Source organism: Rhyacophila brunnea, unplaced genomic scaffold (assembly GCF_057557595.1).
Source record: "Rhyacophila brunnea isolate RB1 unplaced genomic scaffold, BYU_Rbru_1.0 scaffold_5, whole genome shotgun sequence".
Taxonomy (NCBI): Eukaryota; Metazoa; Arthropoda; class Insecta; order Trichoptera; family Rhyacophilidae; genus Rhyacophila; species Rhyacophila brunnea.
The window spans coordinates 11,216,819-11,239,423 of record NW_028233170.1 but is presented as its reverse complement, the minus strand read 5'-3'; the positions used below and the strand labels follow the sequence as shown (position 1 = coordinate 11,239,423).

Here is a 22,605-nt window from a genome sequence, read left to right as displayed (position 1 = left end):
GTTTCCCTGACAACTTTGTTACTGATCTAATAAATTCTGTCAATTGCATGATCATGAGCCCATGAATATAAAAAAAGAATTCATTGACAATGTGTGCGAAGGGAAAATCACTACTCTTCAGGAGAGTCATAAGATGATTGAGTTTTGGACAATTTTGTTTGTTAATTTCTGTTTCTGTATGAAATTAATGTAAGTAATACAGAGGCATTGATTTGACTCATCCCTTTTTTCCTTATACATAAATTGGACATTATGGTTATTTGGCATATATTATTCTTATATGTTTTGATATGATAGAATATAGAACGCTTTGCTTCAGAGACATGTAGTCTGTAACATCAGTTGTAAGCGAAAGCAATACATACTGATAATTTACAATATTATGAAATAAATATTGTTGAAACTCAGTCATTGCTTAGAAAATTTTGTCACCCCAGTTTGTAAATAACAAGTCATTTTTGTAAATTTCGCAGGTAAACCTTTATTTTGTAAAATTTCTAATAATTACAACATTCAAATCACATATCAAGTCTTTTCATTCAAGTAAAATTATGGACCTATCAGTTTTAATAAGTGTCCAGTGCGGCGATACCAAGCTTATATTGACAATTTAAAAAGAAATTTTGTCATTTCACTCTGCAATAGTTATGATAGAATGTTATTAAAAAAGATATATTTTAAAGTATGTTTTTTTGTATTGACAAAATATATTTTTGTTAGCAATGTATATTATGAATTCTTGAAAAAGAATTCAAAGAATTAGAATGGGTCAGCTACAATTATGTGATTACCTAAACTCACCCTAGCCAACATTAAAATTGTCATATAAATCTTTGATACAATTAATTATTATATACTTATTACTCCGCTAAATGTTGACAAATATTAGGAATAATTTACTTGACATACATATTATACATAAGGCAACCAATAACATTTTTACATATTTTGAGTTAAGAATGGAATCACATGTAAATTTGACTAATAATTATTTGATTCCTTCACGCATAGTCTGCAGGCAAATAAACCAAAAAAATATATGACAATTTATTTTTTGTAAGAGTAAACGAGTTTTAGAGAGGTGGTCGATACTTATGACACTAATTTAAAATCAAATATTTTTATAGGACAGACAATAAGAATTATAATCAATGTCTTTTTCTCCTCATAACTTTCAAGTACATTGAGATGTACAGCAAGATATTTATTTATATTATCATCACAAAGCGACAAGGCATTATATATGTGTAAAAATAAAAATCAATTAACAAATTGATGTAATTTTTAATTATAAAGTAATAAATCAAACGTTTAAGCATCGGGAAATTTATTTATTCTTGCAATAGAATTCTAAAAATAGTCTATTACGTAATTGAGTTTACCAAAATACTGTAATGATTTTTGTTTGACAATTATTTGTTAAAAAAACCTTAATGACACTAAACGAAAGTAGGGTTAAAACTTAATTACAACACAAAAAAGAAATGATATAAAAAAAATGTATTTAAACGAACACAAAACATTTAAAAACAATATCTGAGCAGAAATAAAATTTTATATTGAATTAATTTTAATTTAAATTATCTGTCAGATTTGCAAGAAATAAAATATAATAAAAAAAAATCAAGATAATAATGTGGCAAATGGTTTATTCATAAAATAATATGCGTCACCAATGTACACCAAACATAATTTCATCTGGTTACGATCACCAAATATATATTTTTTTTTACCTCCTTATCTGTTTATATGTGTACCTCATAAAAAAAAACAGGGGATAATTTAAAAAACTCATTTATTTATTTGTTCAATAATACTGCTATAACAGCGGTTGAATATGTTGAATTTCAAACTGGGAATTATCGAATATGACCCAATATTATAAACACCAGACCGATTGAAATATATGTTACTGGCACCCATTTTTTTTTCCAGTTAAAAACACTGAAAATTTTCAATTTATCTTAACGAGCAATAATGATATTCACCGATTCAGTTTAAAAAATTGCACGCATGCAAATCAATTTCCCACCCTCTCTTTACTCAGTCCTACGCAAATTAAAAAATAAATCGGCAAATATCATCGTTAGACTTATTAGAAAAAAATTAAACAAAAGTTCTGTTCAAAATTTTTTTCTGCTAGGTCCAATCATAAATAATATGGCATGTTAGATTATTCCCAGTATTGAGTTAACGTTTAACGGTTGCATCGCGGATGCATGGAATATCCCGTGCGGCAAAGGTGGTGGGAGATATTTTTGGATCATTCTAAGTGAGAGTCCCCGAGGGTTTACATGGAGAGGTAGCCGCGCGCCTGGTTACGGTGTCTCCCGACCAAGTACACGATGAGGACAATCACGACCAGGCCACCGAGGGCGCAGCCCACCGCAATCGGTACTATGTCAGGAACATCAACGTAATCGCAGTCATTGGCTGAAATGACACAAAAGAAAAGTATGTTTAGTTTCTGCACAAAACTGCAATTTTATTTTAAATGTAACATCATGCACTCATTCTAGATGCAAAGATGTTGACATTATGTTGCTATTAGGCCAAGGATACATTAAATAGTAATGTCACTCTTTGCAATCAAAAGTGATGTCATTTCAAACACCAATTATTGTTGGTAACATTATAAAATACAAAGTCATACTTGGTAACAGGTTTAAACCTACATCTGCGCATCTATGCTATAAACACAAGACTGCTATCGGGGGTAGTTTTTCATATTTTTTATTGAAATATTATAATTTTTACAATAAGTTAGTTGTAATTGTTAAAATAAGTGGTATGTTTTAATAGCACCTAATTTTAGAGCGAGAAAGATAGTTTTGACTATTTAGACGGCTAACTTATTGTAACAATTATAATACCTCAATTTACAAACATATGATAAACTACCCTCGATAACAGCCGATAGCAGTCACGTATAGAATAGTTGCGCTGGTCAATATTTAGGAGTGAACATGTCATATTTTTTTATAAAATTTAATTCAACATAACAATGGTAAAATAAGTTAATGTACAATATAAATTGAACAATTAATTACAAATTCATAGTTGTTAAATAATTCAATGGTTTCGTTATCAGTGGTTTAATTGAATAAATGCATACACCAGTCTTCCTTCAATTTCAACCATATTTGAATTGTAACACTACATCAAAACCTTCCAAAACATTAAAAAATAAATAATAGAAGTTACATCTGGAGAATGTCGTTTTTCCTAGAATAAAGTGCATTCTACAACCAACACGTGATTTCATAGCGCTGTATGTAATGTAAAGGACGGAAGCGGGGATCTGGTACACAGGTATGTGAAAGGGCGGAGGAGATTTAACGTCCGCAGCCATAATAATATATAATATAATGGTAAGTCTAAATACAAATTGTAATAATAATAAAATTGCAAACAGACATGTCAAAAGAGGCCTTCAAGGTGACAATGTGACTTTTAAAACTATACTATTTATTATCTTTCTGATAAATAATTCAAGGTTAATAATAAAATTCTGCCTGCAAAAAATCAGGGATTCTTAACACAAGCATACTAAAGCATCGTATGGGAACATAAACAATGTGATATTATTTTTAAACTTAACAGAGTATGGTTGTAACTAGTATGTCAATACGCAGTGTTGATATATTTTTCACAACACTCATCTAATTCCGATTGAATTATTATCTCTTAGGGGTGCTGGATATATTAATATGAATGAGTTTTGACAGTTATTTTAACCCAATGTTTACGGGCCGCACAAAATTGTGTTTTTGCTAATTACTTTTGAAATGCAAATTAACACGTTAATTACAAAATTAATTAAAAGGGCCCGTAAGCATTGGATTAACATAGACATTAATATAGTGATAAAAAAGTTGAAATATTTTTAAAAATCTAATCAATCAAAGGGTTAAATAACCTTATAATATTATGTACTTAAGTTAACAGTTGTTAACAGTAAACAATAATTTACTAAGAGGTGAAGAAAGGCATAGGTGAAAGATGAATGATTCAACCTTACATAAAACAAAAATAGAATTAATAATAAACTATGAAGACACATCCATGACGTTAATGAATTCCCTGATAAGATATAAAATAAATTACGATGTCTAGATGATAATATTATGTATATAACATGATTATTATTTTAATAATTTTATAATTGAAGATGAAGTTTGTATGAAACTAAGAAAACTATTTTGTACACTAAGGGCACACACAACAATAATTACTTGTGGGTAGCTTTATTGGAGCCCCCACCGCGGAGGCAACAAGCCGCGGTAAGGTAATTAGCGAGGACAGTAAGTAGGTACGAACAATGTGAAAGTGGTATCTTTTATGCTTTCACTTCTAAGTACGGTTCTGCATTATACCAGAGCGTTGGAGCGGACCCTTTTTTGAGTTGCTCCGCTCCGAGACCTAATACTTGCCCCGGGTCTGCTCCGCTCCAGGTAAAAAGTTTTGATAGGTATGTGTTATATGTATACAAATGTTAAATTTTTTTTTTTAAAAAAGTAGTTTTAAAATATTTGTCATTTTTTACAAACAAAATTTTTGGTAACAAAATTACCGACAGCAAATCATCTCTCATTATTTGCCTATTTTGTTAAAAAAGTGAGGTTATTGATTACTCGTGCTCGGCAGTGTTGCCATATTTCAAATAATTCCAGTGTTGCAAAGTGTCAAAATATACTATTTTCATTGGATTAAATAAAAAAACATCCGGAGCAGTGTAGCACTACAAATTTTCGGTGCTCCGGGTAAAATCCCATGCTCCAGTGCTCCGTGCTCCTGCTCCGAACTCTGCTCCAACGCTCTGCATTATACTCCAGCAGAGCAGGCTATTCTTAATAGTTAACATAGTTTCCTTTATTTTCATGGCTCCATTAATATTAATTCCATAAATAGGCGGTTATCTACAATAATTAGTAACACAGTGATAATTCGTAACACGGTGAAAATTTAAGTTGGTACGCATGTCGTGTGAAATACGTCTCTTTTTTGCGAAGCTTGGTCAAGTTCGTGTGAACTCGTGCAACGTATTTCTATGGTGTTCCTACCGAAAGTGAAATTTTGTGTACATACATCAAACAATAATTAACATATCCTACAATATTTGACAGCTCACAGGTAAGTATAAATTGATGCGGCGCCGGCGGCGACCATGGCATTGGTTGTATTAATTTTCAAAATAGTCACATCAATTCTCAATATGATGTACTCTAACCTCACACTAAAACAGTTAGCACAGTCATGAAAGGCAGTGTTAGAAGGTACCTAACTCATTTGACAATTGAAGCGTCTAATTACAAAAAGCGAAGTCCACAATTCAATATTTTCGGGAAACAACGTTTTTATGTTTCAGGCTTCAATTATTTGTTTTAACGTGAGATTATTTTTTCCGTTGTATTCTATGTCGAAATTAGAACCAAATGGCAATTTGTTTCAGGCGATAAACTCTTAAATGTAATAAATATAGGCAAAATAAAATTGGACGTAGCGCTATTTGTATCTCACTTTTTAATTTACTCCGCATAAGGCACCTATTTCCGTGGCACTGTCATGCGTTTACCAGATGCGACAGCATGGGAGACGCCCTTTTCAATATTGAACGTTCCCTTATTGGTTGACTTAAACACGCGCGAAATCAACCAAGCTTTAAATAATATGAAACACGGACTTGGCGCTTTTTGTAATAAATTGAGACTTAAAATATTTTTTTTCGTAGGGTTATGTCGCGTTTTGGAATTTATAGATCAATACATATTGTGTAAAATTATACAAAGAATATGAGCGTATTTTTTTCTCGATTTTGACCAAATGTGGACGTATCGCTTTTTGGAATTAGACGCCTCAATTCACTTCTCTGATAATTAACTGCCTGAATACCTGAATACACAGTGAGGAGTCGTGTTAAGTTTCCGTGTTACTCGCAGATTGTAACAAAGTTCCCTGTTATTCTAACAATCTAACATCACAGTATTTTCATGGAACTTGATAACTTGAAACTGTTCATTCATTAATTCATTACATTGTTAATTTTCTTCTAGTTATAAAACGTAGATAGCATTGGCATGCTGTATACATCATTCATAATATTTCACCATAATCTAAAACATGTGATAATATGTCATAACATAAATTGGGAGTCACGTTGCAAGCAAAATCATGTATTACTAATCTAATAAAATTTCATAATATTATATGACTAATATTCATTTAAATAATATTACATTACCATACTGGAACGCATAGTTGTCCTGGCTGTCCAATTGCCAAAAATGATCTATGAATATGCGGCCAACGCAATCGCACAAATGTAACAATCATGATATTTCAAATAATCATTTTTGGTGTATAGTTTCATGCTGGGACAACTATAATAACTATAAAACCATTACAATCAATAATTACTGATTGTAATGGTTTCTTTTTCGGGTGCAACCATATTTTTTTAAATTCATTTCAATCAAACAAACGAACTACAGAAATATATTATGTTGCCACTTTGGTGGCCTTGGCTTTGGCTCTGATTGCGTAATTAAACCATCATTTTTGCAAAGGAGAAAACAATGTGGTCAAATTTCAATTAATATTGCCTCTGAAATTTTATTTCCAAATAATTTAAAAATAAGTAAGAAACGAAAATGGCAGATTCTATTTTCGTTAAATGTTGGCGAGCCTTTAGAAATGTCATATCTATCTTATAGGTATAATTTCTGAAATAAGCATTTTTAAATTTTGTTTGTAACTAATAATATATAACATTGAATAATATTATTTCTAGAAATTATACCTATAAATATTTCTTTTTCCCTTCTAGAATTTAGAATGCAGGCAGTTTATAAAATAATTATTTATCTCAATTATTAGCATTATGATATCTTTGTAAAGGTGCTTTTAAATGATCAGTTTTGCTATCGAATCAGTCTCCGTTTCCATCGAGCTGTTCATTAAACCGACGTGTAAATGTAAAACAGAAGTGGCCGACTGAAACCAAAACGGAGAGGAGACGGAATGGATTTTCCATCAGTTCTCGTATCCATTTTTAGAGTTGCCAGTTAAATTGACGTGTAAATTAGTATGTTGTCATATTTTTAATACTACTTTTCTAATTTTGACTGAACAGTCAACTGACCGTCTAAACACACCGCCGTTCAAAACTGAACAGACCAAATCGGAAACCTCGATTAAACGACTACAGAACTGACGTTTAAAAGGACCTTAGGATTTGAAGTTCATTATAAATATTGTAATACACGTACCATTGCCAAACGTGTTTCCTTTGTCTGTGTGGAATGCTTGAATTTGCGTACTGCTGATTTCAAGAGTCGAGTTTGGCATTCCCTTGCTTTCAAAAATGATCGTCTGAGTTTTGGCACATCGGTAGCTCATGGCAAGCGGAGTGGTAAACGATTCATGAGAATTCACCAGGTTGATGGTTTTATTTTCGCCTGAAATATTGGAATAGATCATGTATCATTAAAGTATAGTATTAAATATAACTTTACAAGTAGTTAATTATTCACACAGTTTTATAATCAAGTCAACATGACGTATTGTACATCATGCGAAGCTATCGAAAAAACAATGTAAATATTTCTGTGAACTCAGGATAAAACTCTTAACATTTTGGGTAAAAGGTATTATGTAATTAAAATTAAGATGTGAACGAATATCCTTCAAAGTTAAATATGCATTAATATAATGTAACAATACTTATAGTTAATATCTTAATACCTTTAGTACCTATTGGAAGGAGAAAAATTCAAGCCAAGACATTCAAATGAAATATGAGTGTCATGAAAATAATGACATTTAATACACCCCCCCTGATATGTTACCTGTACTAGTTTAATCCCCAACACCCTAATAATGTAATAAGTATCATGCGAATGTTGGGCTGTTTTTAGTTAAAAAATCAAGCTCAATACTTATTTTGGTCAATCGATGGTGTAATACTAGGTCTAGGTACAATAATTCTGACATTAATCATTACGGTTTCAATCTCATTGTCATTGATTTTTTTCTAATTCTCTTAATTTTTTTTTATACTAATTTTTTTCACAGTTACAGTGCATTAGGGCACTTAATTTGATAAGCATTATATGTAACAACCACTAGTTAACTTCGTCATAACTAAGTAGGGCGACCGTAGCTTAATTAGTAAAGCGCACATTAGCGCGAATCCAGCAGTCACGAGTTCATGTCCCGTCGGGTGTCTTATATTAAAAAAAAAGGTTTTTTCTAGTAGGTATAATATATCTGAGATGTCTTCAATTATATATCCATTATAAAGAATGTTACATTCTCAAATCTTGTAAATTATTCTTGGAATAAAAGAAATAGTTTATTAAATAACTAACGGAATTACATAACTTGGAACAGCCTCAGAAACATACCTAATACCTATTAAGCTACTGACTGAAGAATTTGTTAAAGAACTCACTTGGGAAGTATAAGATGAAGTGTGTTCAAATTTCATTCTGTCTAAGGTATTTTGTATATTTCTGAGTCCGTTCAATATAGAATGCTACATTCTTGAGATCAAAACTACCTATAACTGTTAAGACAAGACAACTAAAAATCAATTATTTGTATGATAATAACATATAAGTAGGTACCTATACAATATTTTTATGAAACTGTTATTTTCAAAAATGAATACAAAAGCGTGCCTACATTCGTTCTTAAATTAAATATAATAGTTAAAATTATAAAACTAGAAAGGAACGGTGAATTGATAACAATTCAGCAGTGCAATTTTACTGTCAGACCTGTAAACGTTTGTATTTTCCCATACGTCACAGGCGATATAACTTTTAAGAATAATAATGATTTTAATCAAAATTCCATTAGAAACAGAATAACATATGACTACAAAAAGTGGGAGGAAAAACTACCAACGAAATCAGAAAAAACCACAAATTATTTTTATTCTTTAGACATTACTTTGATAAAATGATTCATTTAATGTAGCGTACATTTATATCACAGATTCAGCATTAATTATTGTAATATTCAATGACATTATTAATGGACGGCGCACTCAATACAGTAGCTAGCAAGTAAATTCGCATGTATAGGTAGACGTCACGCAATTTCCATTATGCGATATCACGCATCGGGAATTTATGGCAATATGACCTTTATTGTAATGGCGTTAGAGCAGTGTTTCTAATGTCAATGTTCATTTGAGCGAACCCGTTCGAACCGAACCATTCGGCAGACCCAACAAAAAGCATCAGGAATTTATAGCAATGCCACCTTTATTGTAATGGCGTTCGGACAGATTATGCCATTCGGCAGACCCGACAATAAAGTGAGTGTCATTTTTTTTTCCAGATGATTCGTCCATATTAATGTCATTGGTAATATTGTATGCGTCATGCTTTTCACCAAAGCATTCGTATATAGAAACACCCCGTGACGGTTACGATGACAGTTAAGTTAAACATGAATGAAACTGCTGTGAGATTTCATTTGACAAAAGAACCATTTTTCTATGCAACAAACAACGAATGATTTTCTGACTCTTATATGAAAATTACCAACATTTTCAGTTTCAGTTTCATACACTAAAGTTCATCTCTATAAAAGAAAGTTTTCTTCAAAATCTTTGAGGAAAACAAGCTTTTAGTATTACGACATTTGATGGTAATTCCAGAATGTTTATTATATAATTGAATTGGTGTTTTTCAGGTGATCATTTTATCTAAATAATGCTTAAATGTACCCATTAAAAATTTATTTAAGCTTCGAGATTCGAGAGACTATTGAGATTTTTATTTCAGCGGTTAGTTGAATAGATCTCATAACACAATGTGATTAAGCTTGCTATAAATCAATCTTCAGTGCGAAATGTTTTATATCTAATTTAATCATTAGACTTAAAGTAACCTTCATTTCACTTTCATTTTCGTTTATAGAAACTTCACTTCAATCCGCATAGAAATTTTTTGACAGGATAACCAGCCATAATTATATTATAATGTATACATGGAAACTTTGCTTGTTGCAATAACTTTTCATTATTACATTTTAAATTTTTGTAATCAATATGTAACCGTTGTAATTGTTTCCTTAATAAATAAAATAAAAATAAATAATACTTACTACCTGATTTTGGGAAATACACACTGTCTTGAACAATATCGGCCTCTATGGAGGAAAGGGCAAACTTGTCTGTGGTAGTGTTTTTCATGAAATTGAGAGTGAGGTTGTTGGTGAGATTTCCGACACTGGGCCACTGCAACTCGATGAACTGCGATTCGTTTCCACAGCTGCCACTTATCGTTTTTGTGGCGTTCACAGGTAAATCGAATACGGCAAACAGGGGCTTTGAATCTGAAAAGCGAAAAAATGTATCATCCTACAATACTTGATAAAGAGATGTTAAAATAATCAAGCGCCAATCGAAATGAGTAAACAGTTAACCTTAAATAGAGATTACACACAATGATTCAGGTACCAATTCGATTGTCTCAACACTTGTTTTGTTTGGTTCATAATAAAATAATAAAGCTGTTCAAGTAAATCAAAAAATATCTGTCAGTCAGTTTGATAACTACATTAAACAGTCTTCCCTCATATTTTCTTACTTGAAATGTCACCAAAAACCATTGGAGATTGTATTTTTTAGTTGCTGATTATAGTTAACAATATTTTATTTAAATTAGTAGACAAGCGGTGAAGTGTCGAAGTATAAAGTAGAGGGTGTTGGGTTCGAACCCTGTGTGACAAATTGACATGTTGTTAATGTTACTTAGCAGTTACATGGTCTTCATGTCATATTTGTATAGGTAAAAGACAAAATATCCAAAGTATGTATTATGTATTATGGTTATATTCATGTACTAAAAAGTATCAACCGGCGATTCTGTTTTCTTATTTCCTATTGGCCGGCCGATTAGAAGTCAAAGTAATTCACTTTGTTAAGTACTTGCGCAAGTAAATGTTCTTAAAAATTGTCACATTTGCCACGGCTTCAATGCTGTATTTGGTAGCGCGCTTGGCTATCAACTGAAATGTTCGTGGTTCGGCTATGTATACTAATCAGCTATTGGTTACAAATCGAAATGGCTTCGTAACCATGCGTAAAAAGTTTCACTTAAAAAAGAATGACTTTATGATAATATGGGTTGAAATCTGCTTGCCTACACGTATCTACATTTATGCATGTGAATGACACAAGGAACTACACCCGCACTGTAAGAAAGTGGCAAGATCAGAATAGGTACTTTTAATTGCGAATTATCTATAAAGAAACATGTTCTGATTGCAGATATTGTAATAAATAACACGCTGATTATGTATAATATAGGCATTATGTTTATAAAACAAAAGTAAACAAACAATCAAATATCTGAGTAAAATGATAAAAGATATTCTAATATTATCCAATAAAAAAAGCAGTGATACTTTTATCTTTTAAATGTGGTAATTTCGGAAAATGTTCTTTATCCCTTAGATATTAATTTCGGAAAATGCAGGCTTCAATACTGATTACGTGATTACACACAGAACATTAAAAATCTTTTCTAATACCATTCATAACACACGACAGGGATACATTTAAATTTCAACCAATGGCATTGACATGTCATTTTTTATCGAATAGTTTGATACAATTTTCCAGTTTGAATAAATATACGGTAGATAAAACATTGGCTAAATATTGGTCGGCTTTAACTTTAATGATTCTACTAGAGACAGTCAAGATTTAATATGTGAATGTAATACTGATTAATATAATATGTAACTAAGTAAAAACATTGCATAATTTATTTATAGCTATTCTATCATTTATTATCGGCCTCCATTCACATCAAGCTGGTTTTAAATGAAAATATTAAAATTCATAGATTGATGATTTTTGCATAATAATAAAACTTTATCTAGGAAAGCACAACAGACATTTTTCTTAACAATATTAATATTCGTGGAAAGATGTCATGATGGTTAAAATAACACAATAATTATTATTACTTTTGATAAATTTCATTTTACAGCTGCATATTGATAAGCTATAAAATGAAATAGCTTTCAATATACTATTATAAATGTGGAAAAGTAACTATAAACAAAAATATTTAATGAACATAATAAGAAAGTGGGTTTTCATTTCTTTTAAGGGTACATGTTAAATAACCCCTATGCAACATCTTGAAATTAACCGTGCGCTGTGATGTGTTATGTTCACACCTTGCCAGCAAATTTTTAGCCTACCTCTTCTTCCGCATCGTATTGAGTTGCTCAATGTCGTTCATAAGTCTCCAACCAGTGCAGTCTGCCAATCTTAACTGATTGAACCGTGCTGCAATCTTAGTATAAATGGTAGAGCTCGGCATGGTATCTTATCTTTTAAATTGTTTCAGGTCCATAAATACAGCGGAGAATTTTTCTCTCACAGATATTCAGGGCTCATTCATTTCGCAGTGTCAATATCCAGGTTTCTGAGACGTAGGCGAGTACAATATTAACAAGCAATTAATTAATTTCGGCAAGATAATATTCGGGACCTGATATGTCGTAATAAACCAAAAGTATCAATATCTAATAAATTTAATTACCGTTAGATAGGTATGTGACGTTCATCTGGATGGCCATCTGCACAATGACACAGGTGGCACCGGTCTTCGGATCGCTGAATGCCCATTTCCCTTTATCAGCGGGTGGCAGGGGGGTGGTAGTGGAGGCTGGGGCAGTGGTAGTGGGGATAGTGGTGGTACTTGGTGGGGGTGGAGATGCTGTGGTCGTTGTGGGTGGTGGTGTGGTCGTTTTAGGTGCCGGAGTGGTTGTCGGCTTGTTATGGCCGGCGGTTGCCATTAAAGCAGGAACTGGAGCCGCATCATCCAGACCTAAAAATAAAAGATATAGGTATATTAAAATGTCAATAGTCCAGTTGAAGAAACATGCACGCGGCCAATGTAAAACTTACTGCTTATGAAACCCACGCGTAAAATAGAGTCAACAATGTAATAATTTATCATTGAGTTATTTTTCTACAAATTGATAAGTAAGCTTCATGATTAATGGAATCACGTCATTATTAATTCAATATTAATTTGCGAAAGTAGTCATATTTGATGACACAACTACATAACGTTTTGAGAAAAAAGCGGTTTTTTAATTTGATTTGATAGGTATGCATAAGTGTAGTAGTGTAGGTATATTATTATACTACTAATAGAATTCTTTTGTTTTTCATGCAATTGACATACATGTAGGCATTAAATAAATAAACAAAATGACTTGATTATATACAAAGAATTAAAAAATCTTCGGCTATTGACCTAAGATAAAAAAATATCTTTATTAAAAGTCACCATTCAATGAAAACATTCAACAGTTTGCTGTTTTACATTGTACAACTTCTTTTTTCAAATATACACTTTATACCTAACATAGGAGCTATCCTGATAAAATGTATGCAAGTTTAGTATGTAGTGATTTTACCAACAACTTATATCATTTGAAATTCTAGAATCATTCACAGAGGGGGTATTATTACATATGGTGAAAAAATAACAAGATGGTATTTTTAGAACAAGATTGTTTTTTTAAATGCTACCACAAAATTCTTTGTTCTAAGCTCAACATTACCAATCGATATAACTACTTAGTAAAATAAAATCTATTTAAGTAGATATATTTTTATACTTTTATTTTTACTAAGTTTACTAATTTAGATTAAACGACACAAGCAACCAAAGACGGATGTTCTTCCACAATTCTGTTTTACACATTGAAACCGCATGTGAATAACGAATGAGCTCACATAGACGAACCTGCCCATAGACATCTGGGTCTGCTCATACAAATTTCATTATTCCGTAAACAGATAAACAGTAGTGTTGTCCTATTATGCCAATGAGGCAGCAGGTGTCTACATAAATAGAATCACATACGCATAAAATCCATTTATATTTACTTAAAAAATCAACGCTACTTGCATTTCAGTACGGGTGATTATTGCAAATTCACATTCACAGTCCTTTACTTATTCTGCTAATGTGTTCACTATAATATTGATATTTCATATTGGAGAGTATGTCCTGGTTTTACATAATAAACAATGGAAATTATTGATATTGTACAACATTCAAATAAAATCTTATCTGATTTATTTTTTTATAATTTTGGAACATTGGTAAGCAGTTTGAATGAAAAGTGGAGCATGGAGCAGAAGAGCTGGTATTTTGATGCCGGAGTAAATTTAATAATTTGTCTGCTCGGAATCTGTGATAATTCCATAATCTGTGTACATAGCACAACTTTAAATTCATTATTAATAATTAAAGAAAGCTTTGACAAAAGAAGCGATTGATAAAAAACTGAGTGGTTAAAAGCCCAGTATATTTTAGGAAAATGTTTAGCCTTTTGAAGGTGGGCATTACTCAGATTACTCAGCAAAAAATATAATACAGTACTCTCTCAGTAATCCTCCACCCCAAAAACCAGACAATCACAAGGCTCTCGTGGTGCAGTGCGTAAGGCGCTTGCCTTCCACCCGAAAGTTCTGGGTTCGATCCCGGTCAGGACACAAAATTTATGTGTTTTTCTCGAAGCCTGGGTGTTTGTGATTGTTCATAATTACTAACAACCACCTTGTACGAAAAAGCAAGGAAATGGTTATTAATTTTTTTTTAAAAGTGTCCAATTAGTAAAAGCGGCGGAGTATAAGTGCATAAATACATAATATGGTAAAAATTAAAACAGGTATTTCGTAAAAATAGTTTTTTTGAGAAATTAATACTAGCATATTACGATTTTATTTATAATGAAAATTAAGTATTTACTAAATTATAAGTACATAAATTTATAAACTAAGTTTAAAATATTAAACAGTAAAACACTTGACACAACCAGTTGTTCAGTGATGCAGATATTCTTGAATGGCGTAGGATTACTGGCTTTCCCTATGACCAAAAGCTTAATTTTGTGTGTACCAGTTGCATTGGAGCATATTGTGCATAATTGTGATGCCTTGGGCACTTCCTCCCTGGTACATTACTTTCTTCGCGATAAACATACGTTTTACGAAGGAGAAGTTTCCAAAATAAACCCGTCTCATCTGTGTTGTATACTAAACTTGTACGCGATGGACTACTGAATTTGACAATCGAATTATAGAGCTTGATTTTGTGCTATCAACTACTAAAAATAAAGGCGGATTATAGTAGTTGTCGGATAATCGTACGATGCATTACTGAATGTGTATTGTATGTGAAACCACATGTTTCCTTGTCGATTTTTATTACACATACATAAAACAAGCCAATGTTTTTTTGGTATTCATTTGCAAATATCCAATCAGTCATCCAAAAGTGTCAAAATAATATGCAACATTAAATAATAAAAAAATAGTAATTTTTAGATTTTTTTATTTCAAAATAAGCATACAATTATTAGTAGGTAAGTAATGTGAATCGCTAAAGTGGTTTTTTTGTTTGACTTTGGAAGTGGAATAAGCTGTTATCGTATAATAAGTTGTTGTCGTGGGCCTTTCTTTTGCATTTCTGCGATATGAAGACTTGTCTTGACATGCTGGTCTATTTGTAACTTCTTTGCGCACGAAATATTTTTCTCGCAAACTCGACAATATAAAACATTTCCATCGTATGTAAATGTACCAGGATAGTCACTCTATCCATGAAGAGACACTTTTTTTCGGGAAGCATGGAACATGCGTAACTTACTTGCCTAGTAGGAGGAGTGCTGCAGTATTCGAGTGCGACACAGAACGGTATCGTCCGCCCTTGTCTCGCGTGAGTCTGTGTTTTACTTGGCCTCATAATATTATCCTACCAAAACAATAGACGCGCAGCTGCCAAGTGCGCTTTTGTGTGGCTAATAGGTTTGGCCGGCTACAACGTATACTACACAATATTGTAAATATAGCGAAAATATGCATCATCACTAGATTTTAGGTAAAATATGCAATAACCGGTGAGAATGGGCTAAATATACAATTGCATATAATCCGGTCTCTATTTACAATAATTGATGAATGTACCTAATATTTCTCTACCTATAATCTCAAACAAAATCACATTTTTTTTTACCTGATGTACAATGACAATAATTATCCTGTTTCAATAATTTGAGTCAAGATTTTTGACATTTCGAATGTGATTAAATCGCGTCTACTTGCAGGAGTTGATAAAACTTTGTTGGCATTTCTGAGTTAGGATTATGTGGGTGTCAAGTTGAATGTCTATGTGCAGGTCACTTGAGACTATTATCAACACACTAACATTAAACAGATAAGGTTTAGGTACCTATCTAGTACACTGCAGGGTTTCCCAAACTTTTGACATCTGTGTACCCCTTCTATAATTTTTGTAACACAGTACCTCGTCAAAAAAAAAATGCATATACTTTAATAGCAATTAAAATATATTTATTTTTCCTTTTTTGGTGCATAAACAATATAAAAATAAACGAAAAATAAAATTCATTCATATAAAATACAAAGAAAATAAATAAAAGTTATACTATGATGAAATTGTTTATGTTGAGACTACAGATCAAAGTAATTTGGTTCCCTGGTTATTAATTTTAATCTGAGATGCGTTTCCTTATATTTATTTTTCAAGAATCCGTCTGAAGCTAATTCCAACAATTGCTCTTCTTCTGCATGCGATAAACCTTCTACATGGATGTTGTATTGATGTCGAATTAATGCTTGTTGCACCAGGCGCAGCCAAAGCCCGGTGGAGCGCGAACCCCCACCAAACTCTTCCCGTACCCCAGGGAGTACGCGTACCACACTTTGGTGATGATAACTTAGTGATGTGTGAATATGTATATAGAAAGATATAATATTGATTATCTATGTAAACATGTTTGTACTAAAATCAAACTGAGTTCCAACAACTGATAAGGAGTATAGTGTCAGCATTTGATGTCTATATGTGCAGTTATATTTTTCAAAGCGAGCAAAAACACTATTAGTAACTTCCATGACATTAATTAAAATTATTGTAGGCCTGCTGGATACAATTTATCTTCCACAATAGATAAATCAATTCAATATTGGCCCCTTTCTATGTATTCGAGTGTTTCATAGTATGAAAATTATCACCTTCTCTATAAATAGTCTATCAGCGAGGCACTATTGGCAAATCATGTGACCATCGCAAAAGGAATTGGTCTGATTTCAAAAAAAAAGATCTCGACCCTGATTCTCAACATAAAAAAGTTTGCCACCCCTTAGACAGGATAGGATACATGTTTTAAATTCCATATACCTAGAACCATTCTGTTGAGATGAGTTGAGACATTATTCTAGAACCACCATAATATTTCATGATTGCAATTTTTTGCTGCTATATAATTTAGTGGGGCTCAGTAAACATAATATTATTACTACTTATCTACAATAAATATATAATTGTGAGTATCAACTATTATCTGTAACAAACAATTATTTACTGGTCAACAGTTTTAATATACGTTTTACAAATAATTTATTAACTACATAGGTAAGCACATAAAAAACCTAGAGCAGACCAATATGCCCCGCAAACAAACTGTTCAATGGTTTAAGATAAACATATGCTGCTAAAAAATGCACATGCACAACCATCTGTTCAAAACTCAACGCATGTACACACTCGCAAATATTGCATGTCAAATTAATATGGATTTACAGCTGACAGTACTATTATCGCGGCCATAACAAGAAAATGCAATGTGTAAAGACGTATTATCGTGCAAGTTGCAAGATTGCATGCATGAATCAAAAAATTTCAGTGACAATTTTCAGGTGACAGTTGGAGCTTGTGCGATATCTGCGCCTGCGCAGTAGAACAATAATAGCGAACCTGTCAGAAAAAAAATGACCTACACCGTACCGCGAGTATTTTGACATTTACCAACTTTCACAAGCAGTAAAATAGTACCATACAAGTCTCGCTTACGCTTGAAAAATGAGATTGGCGAAATGTCAGTACTTTTACGTGTAAACAGTCATTACGCGATAGTTTAATTTACATTTGGTGCCAGTAAATCCATGCACGCATACAGGCGCTATAAATGTAGTTTGGACAGTCCATATCGTAAAAATTTGTGGGGTTTAATGCAAGCAACATTCCACAAGATCATGCTTCGTTACTTCTGATGAAATAGTAAAATTTTTCCCTCAAACGTGGTCACACTTATTTCTTAGTGCATTTACACATTTTTGAACCGAGATGAAATACAAAAAAATACGGTACTTTGTACAAAAACATTTAGAAATTTAATGGTAACAGTGTTTATACAATGCCTATTTGTATACGGTTTGGTTTTGGCCACATTAAAATGAGCTATATTCAATAAGATATTTTTTTTTTCTGTAAAAACTACACAAGAAATGTGAATGTAGATTGTTTAGGTTGTTTCAACTATAGTGAAACAATTTAAGGTTGAACATGCGCAAACGCGATTATTGCTCCTATTATCTTATGTCTGTCAAAACTATGGAACTTCACACTAATGTGGTATGTCTTTACGCTATATCTATGTTATTAGCTCAGAACAGATAATAAATAGAATTCCAATAGACTATTTATACCAATACAGTAAATTTTGACGCAGGGTTTTGAATGTGAGTGTCCTACGAAAATGAACCACGCATTATAGACGTGTAATAGTGTGTGTAATACACCAACATTAAATGAATATCAATGCATAAACTGATAGCAGTTGTCAGTATTCGATGTATGACGTATTCTTGACACGTGTTTAAATTTATCTCGTATTCTTCCTTACTCGAGAGATCGGTTGCCTGCTTCTCCTTACCCGTTAGGTATTTCAATTCCCATTATTTCGGAGTTCCCTGGTTATTAGTTACCTATTATTATAATAAATAGTATTATAGAGAAAACACTGCTCAGATTCTAATTGATAATTGAATGATAACTCTAACAAGAAACTAATTATAGGACAGCAAAAGATAACAGACACCTACTGATTGATAATTAAAAGTTTTCCTGTTAAGATAACTATTTAACATTGCACTATTCATTTAATTAACAAAAACAATATTCTCAATGATTATCCTTTTATATCAGGTTTTTAAAAATATTCAAGCAATCAATTAAGTAGGTATTGTGGATATTGCGGGTAATTCACAATTATTATATTATTTAAAAATAATTATATTGTAGAGTTGGATACACTGTAAATACTTTTTAATGATTTTTTAATCTGTACCTACAACATGAACATTGCTCGTATCCTTATTATGAAAGCAATTATTTTTTTCCTTAGCTAATATAATAAAATGATGTTGTATTCATGTATTGTATAGTAATCAGTATCACTAATCATTCCAACACTGACTGACTCACATACTTGTGATTGCACTGGACAAAAAAGCAAGGCAACAATATTTCAATGTGTAGGTATAATGCTGTGTAAGTAAATGAAATACAATAGTATGCGTCGCCATGTTCATTTTTAATAATAAATTGTAGAAGGCTTGTCAATATAGTTACAACTGCTGTGAATAGTATTAAACATTTGGTAATGTTTTAATGTGAATATCTGAATAAATCAGAAATGATAAATATAGCATTCAAGACTCGTTTAGCTATAATATGTACCTATTACACGATAAATATTTTTAATTTGAAATAATCTCAGCCTTAATTACTATTATGTTGTGTTATCTATTTTCAATCCAATAATTTGCAGGTATTTTATGCGTAAAATCAATAAGGGATTCAGTAATTCGCTAGCTAGTGTTGCCGTAGTTTCAAATGTTTGCACATCATTTTTTTAAGTTATCATTATGATACATTTTCAAATGACTGACTCGAGATTGACCACAAAGGTCACAGAGGGCACGAAGTCAAAATAGCTTTGAACATTAGGTGATAATTAAAATATATTTGCAAATATTACAAACTTGCAAATGAGATATTCACTAATTGACTGAGTATAAACAATCATTGAGATAATTATTAAAGATTTTTTTTCCAACTCCTGTTCACAATATTTAATATGAAGAAAGTAAATAAATAATTTGAATAAAATTGGCAAATGAGCGGGCCCCTTCTAGATGAGCGGACTGATAAAAGAGACGGCCGTTTCTTTCATAAGCGTTGCAGGAATCGGGAGGATTGGGAGTGGAAAAAATTTGCCATCACATTCAGTATGACCAGCAAGACAGAAAAGAGATATATTTTGATACTTGTTACAAAACTGACGGTTAGATATTTAGTACTTATGGTATCTAGAAGGAAAGAATAATTATAATGTTGTAAAAAACGGCTGGCACTTCCTTGGCAGAAATTGATTTGGTATCCAGACATTCCACCTATTGTAAGCTAGGAACCTACTCATTACTGGGTAACTAATTTACACACTATGGTGCCAGAAAATCCATGTACGTGTACAGGAGCCATAATGGTAGATCATACCTATTGTTACCAAAAGAAAAAGGAAGGCCCTGGTGCCCGACAGTTTCAAATTCCAGATCAACAATTTAACAACAAAAATATCCAGCTCCCCTGAAGAATGTTTAGAACCTCTGACTTACACGAAAATATTACAAATAACATTTCGTAAACGATCATTCGCAAAGTTGCATTTTATTACCCGGCCCGAGGGTAGAAGCGGCCCGTCCCAAATGGATGTTCCGTTAGTCAGTGACCTGCCCTTTTCTCCTCCCCTCCGTAGAATGGACCCCGCCAAAAATTAAAAGATGCCTTTTAAAAAAAAATAGCGTCAGTTTAAGATCTACCTACGATGGAAGGATAACACAAAAATAACCGTCACGCCGGCGAGGCGTGCCACCGCGTAATCGATGGCGTTCCCGGCCCATTCTTAAATCAATCGTTAATAATCCGTAATCGTTGTAATACCGACCGGTGACTCGTGCAAAAATCTAATGAAAGTGAATCAATTCCCTAGTGAGAGAAAAAAGCGAGTCAGTGCTTAGTGCGCGGGTTAATAATAATAAACCGACCCCAAATATAATGCCAGTGTCGTGTTTAATTTAAAACTCTGGTTGTAGCCTATATTGTAAAATTATCGATGTTTGCCTATGTGTTAGCTTAAATAAATTGCTGTCCTGCGCAGGATTATAAATCAAGAATCCGTGTTATAATTTATCCTGTTTTTCCTGACGTCACACATTACCTACAACCCGAAGCGATACCGGATCAGGACATCTATCCAGAAGACATGTGAGTTCCTCCATCCCCCCTGTATCACCACTTACTGCTGCAATATTTCTTTATAGGTACCTATAGGTCAGGCTCGAACGAAAATACCAACATACTTAGTTATCTAATTTTATTTATGTATTTTATAAAAAAATATAATATGTTAGATTTTTTTTATATGGCTGATCTAGCTCAGATGGTTAAATTATTTTTTCCACAAGACATAGTGATAATTTTGGGGATTTTATGAACTGAAATGGCTCTCCAGCCATTTCGAGCCCTGTTATAGGTGTGAAATAAATAGGATTAAGTAATATTATTGATATTGATAAAAATGTTGGCAGTCTGGTGTTCCCCGTAAGGGCGAGTACCTAGGCAGATTCCTGCTTAGATAATACTATCTGAGAAAGAATAAAGGAACCTAGGTACCTACTTACCTATTACTGATTTGTATATTTAGAGTGTATATTCAAAAGCAGGTACCACTTAAATAATAAAACCTTCTCGAACATACCTGCTACATAATAATATAACCGAATACCTATAATACATACCTATATGCATGAATTTTGCTTTAAAAAGCGTTTCGAAAATAATTTTGGTACAAAGAATTGCAGATAAATAATAAAATGTAGATTTTATAATAATATAACAACGTAATAAAACTGGAAGCTAGAGAATACCGAACTTATTAATCTCATAAATAATGCTCATAGTATCAATAATATGAGCTAATTAGGCACGAGTATGTTGTAATGAATCATCCTGACCCTTGCCGAGTGAATGCATAATACATATTTTTCAATAAATCTAGAAATCATTAATTGTAAATATGCATGTTCCATAAACATAAAGTTTCGTTGAACAAACATTATCTAAGTACATTTGACGCAGTAATATTATCATACCTTCTGGTTAATGTAACAAAACTACAAAAGATTGAATGCATAAAAAGGTTGAAACCAAATGACAGCATGCGACAGCTGGAAAAAAAGTAATACGAAAACAACAGATTTCTTACCTTGCACGGATACTGCTAAAACGAGTGCTACAGCAACAACAAACAAGTCCTTTAGCACCTTCATTTTTATTTTAATAACACAACAACTGTCTGGGAATTGTGACGATATTCAATTATTTCCTACAACGCAAAACCGCACCAAGCCAGCGATAAACCGACTCCGCGATTTTGATAACAGAAACAGAAAGAGCAACGTTCTTCCTAGGCAGAAATCACAAAAATGGCGAGAATCTGCTGTCCTTATTTAACCCGTAGTTAAACGAATGGCATAGAAAAGAAAACCAAATAATACCGTATATCCTTGAAATCACAGATGACTGTCAGGAATTAAACCATGTTCAGTAACTTAACAAATACAAATGGAATTGGTGCTGCCACTACAAATAAATATTATTCGAAATTAATTAAACTCAGGTTTTT

At 32.3% G+C, this 22,605-nt stretch overlaps 1 protein-coding gene across 2 annotated transcripts; it reads right to left on the bottom strand.

The window, feature by feature from the left end:
• Window positions 1–1,778: 1,778 nt before the first annotated feature.
• On the bottom strand, window positions 1,779–22,373 carry Lamp1 (lysosome-associated membrane glycoprotein 1). 2 transcript variants are annotated; one of them, XM_085955465.1, is made up of 5 exons: window positions 22,186–22,373; window positions 12,576–12,863; window positions 10,120–10,350; window positions 7,269–7,457; window positions 1,779–2,433 (listed from the first exon to the last, which is right to left on the bottom strand). In XM_085955465.1, the coding sequence occupies exons 1-5, from the start codon at window positions 22,247–22,249 to the stop codon at window positions 2,291–2,293; spliced, it is 915 nt and encodes a 304-aa protein (XP_085811591.1). In that variant the 5' UTR covers window positions 22,250–22,373; the 3' UTR covers window positions 1,779–2,290. The 2 variants fall into 2 exon arrangements, with proteins under 2 accessions (XP_085811591.1, XP_085811592.1); XM_085955466.1 differs by having other exon boundaries at window positions 10,123–10,350.
• Window positions 22,374–22,605: the final 232 nt, after the last annotated feature.

What these genes read in the sequence shown, in the direction of transcription:
- Lamp1 (XM_085955465.1), bottom strand. Translation starts at nt 22,249, where the DNA reads ATGAAGGTGCTAAAGGACTTGTTTGTTGTTGCTGTAGCACTCGTTTTA. An exon ending in CGTCACATACCTATCTAACG is followed by an intron (nt 10,351 to 12,575) that starts GTAATTAAATTT and finishes TTCGCTTTTCAG; the next exon opens with ATTCAAAGCCCCTGTTTGCC. An exon ending in AGGAAACACGTTTGGCAATG is followed by an intron (nt 2,434 to 7,268) that starts GTACGTGTATTA and finishes GTGTCATTTCAG; the next exon opens with CCAATGACTGCGATTACGTT.